Source organism: Mesitornis unicolor, unplaced genomic scaffold, assembly GCF_000695765.1.
Source record: "Mesitornis unicolor isolate BGI_N332 unplaced genomic scaffold, ASM69576v1 scaffold2256, whole genome shotgun sequence".
NCBI classification, from domain to species: domain Eukaryota; kingdom Metazoa; phylum Chordata; class Aves; order Mesitornithiformes; family Mesitornithidae; genus Mesitornis; species Mesitornis unicolor.
The window spans coordinates 29,402-31,295 of record NW_010190195.1 but is presented as its reverse complement, the minus strand read 5'-3'; the positions used below and the strand labels follow the sequence as shown (position 1 = coordinate 31,295).

General features: G+C 38.8%; 1 protein-coding gene across 1 annotated transcript in view; it reads right to left on the bottom strand.

The window, feature by feature from the left end:
- Positions 1–775: 775 nt before the first annotated feature.
- Positions 776–1,894, bottom strand: part of LOC104542111 (dedicator of cytokinesis protein 10-like) — a gene marked incomplete at both ends in the record, with an annotated part of 29,034 nt that continues 27,915 nt past the window's right edge. The window contains 2 exons of the mRNA XM_010186323.1: positions 776–922; positions 1,555–1,626. Coding sequence (XP_010184625.1) covers positions 776–922; positions 1,555–1,626 — 219 coding nt within the window. The remainder of the gene's footprint in view (positions 923–1,554; positions 1,627–1,894) is intronic.

Below are 1,894 nucleotides of genomic sequence, written 5' to 3'. Positions count from 1 at the left end.
CTGACAGGCCTGTAGTTACCCGCATCTTCCCCTTTTAGTGACTTTTCCAAAAAGTCACTAAAATACAACATACAATACAATACAACCGCTTTTAGTGACTTTTCCAAAGCATGCATGTATTTTCTTGTCTTTGGTAAATGAAAGGGCATTAGAGAGTTAAAAAGGTAGGTTACAGTATGTCACATAACACTCTTAATTTGCTTATTCTGGTTTGTGAAAGCTGACCCCTCTGGTTGTGATTAGGAAATATTTATCCACCCACAGTCATTCAGAGCTATAGTATTTCACAGAATCACAGAATATCAGGAGTTGGAAGGGACCTCAAAAGCTCATCCAGTCCAACCCCTGCCAGAGCAGGATCACCAGAGCAGTCACACAGGAACACGGCCAGGGGGGTTTTGAATGTCTGCAGAGAAGGAGACATTTCAAGAAAAAATACCAGCTCAATGCCAACTACAGTTTCATGCCTTACCAAACTTTTTACCTATTTGACTATAATGTAAGAACTTGTAAAATGTGAAAATTTGGGGTCTTTTAGAGAATATGTATACACACATGAATCATAATTGCTTTGAAGTAGACTAAGATAAAGTTTTTACATTCTCAAAGACCCAAGGGCACAGATAAACTGAACTACAGGTCAACAATAAACTTGGAAATTGAGTCATCACCCACTCAGAATTGTTTTTATTCCTTTGACTAGACTAGGATAGTCTCAAGTTTGCATCAAGTATGGAGAAATAGGTGCATACACTGTAAAGACAGAACATCTCACCTTGAGAAATCTGGCAGTGCTGAAGTTTGCATTCCTGGTTTCTTCAAGAGCATCTTTGTACTTCCAAACAACGTGGTCTGCTAAAACCATCACAAGTGTATCCAACTCAGTCTGAAAGGATTCTGGAAACCTCTGAGTTCGAGAAACCTAAGCAGGGAATAGATCATGACTTGAGAGTGCATGTTGTTGCCCATTAAACCTGAAAACACGTTCAGGCCAAGAATAAAGATGATAAAACACAGGTCATTTGACAAAGAAAATATAATCCCAGAGCTCCATGGATCTATTCTGAGCATAAACCCTAGAAGGAATAAACTGGTCTATAGGAAAGTGGGAAATCCTATCCTCAGATTCCTGCAGAAGTAAACTATGAACATCTTCGATAATCAAGCAGAAAAGAGGTCAAAGCACTGATCTCCAGCTATGTAAGGTTTGCTCAAAGCAGAGTTTCTAGATCATTTATTTGCTGTCTGGCATAAAACAGCAATGCTGAGTAACCAGCAGAAATTAGAGAATTCTCATTCCATTCTGACCTACCCATTACAAAGCTGATGTAACTATATTTTTGGTCCATGAGTTCTGTACAAGCAAGAATAGGTTTGAGCCTAGCAGGTCATATTGTTTTTATCCACAAAAACTTTGTATTTTACAAAGTATAACAGCATTTCTTTTTTTGACCAGTCAAGAAGTCCAAATCTGTGTATTTCCCAGGATTTCACATTTTATATTTTCCCTAAGAGACTGACTGCCTACCTAACTGAGACTAAATATATACTTACCTTTGTTTTGTTTGTATCAACCAAGTGCTGTGCCATTGATTTCAGGATAACTGCAAAGAAGAACCAGGAATGCTGTTCAAAAGAAGGAAAAAAGAGATTAGGAAAAATTATTATCTGATAAATACTTCACGACGCATTAACATTCCTTATAGATGGACTGCATTTCTCAGTAACGCACAACGATAAACTCTACATGACAAATCAATTAAAGAGCCCGAGTGCCATGTATTTGGGTAACAGTCGACCATGTCCTTAGGAAAGCTGAAGCCATCTCGGGCACACTGTGACTGTGGCTCTCTCCATGCAATAAGGAGGCGGCAAACACCACTCCTAGAACCCG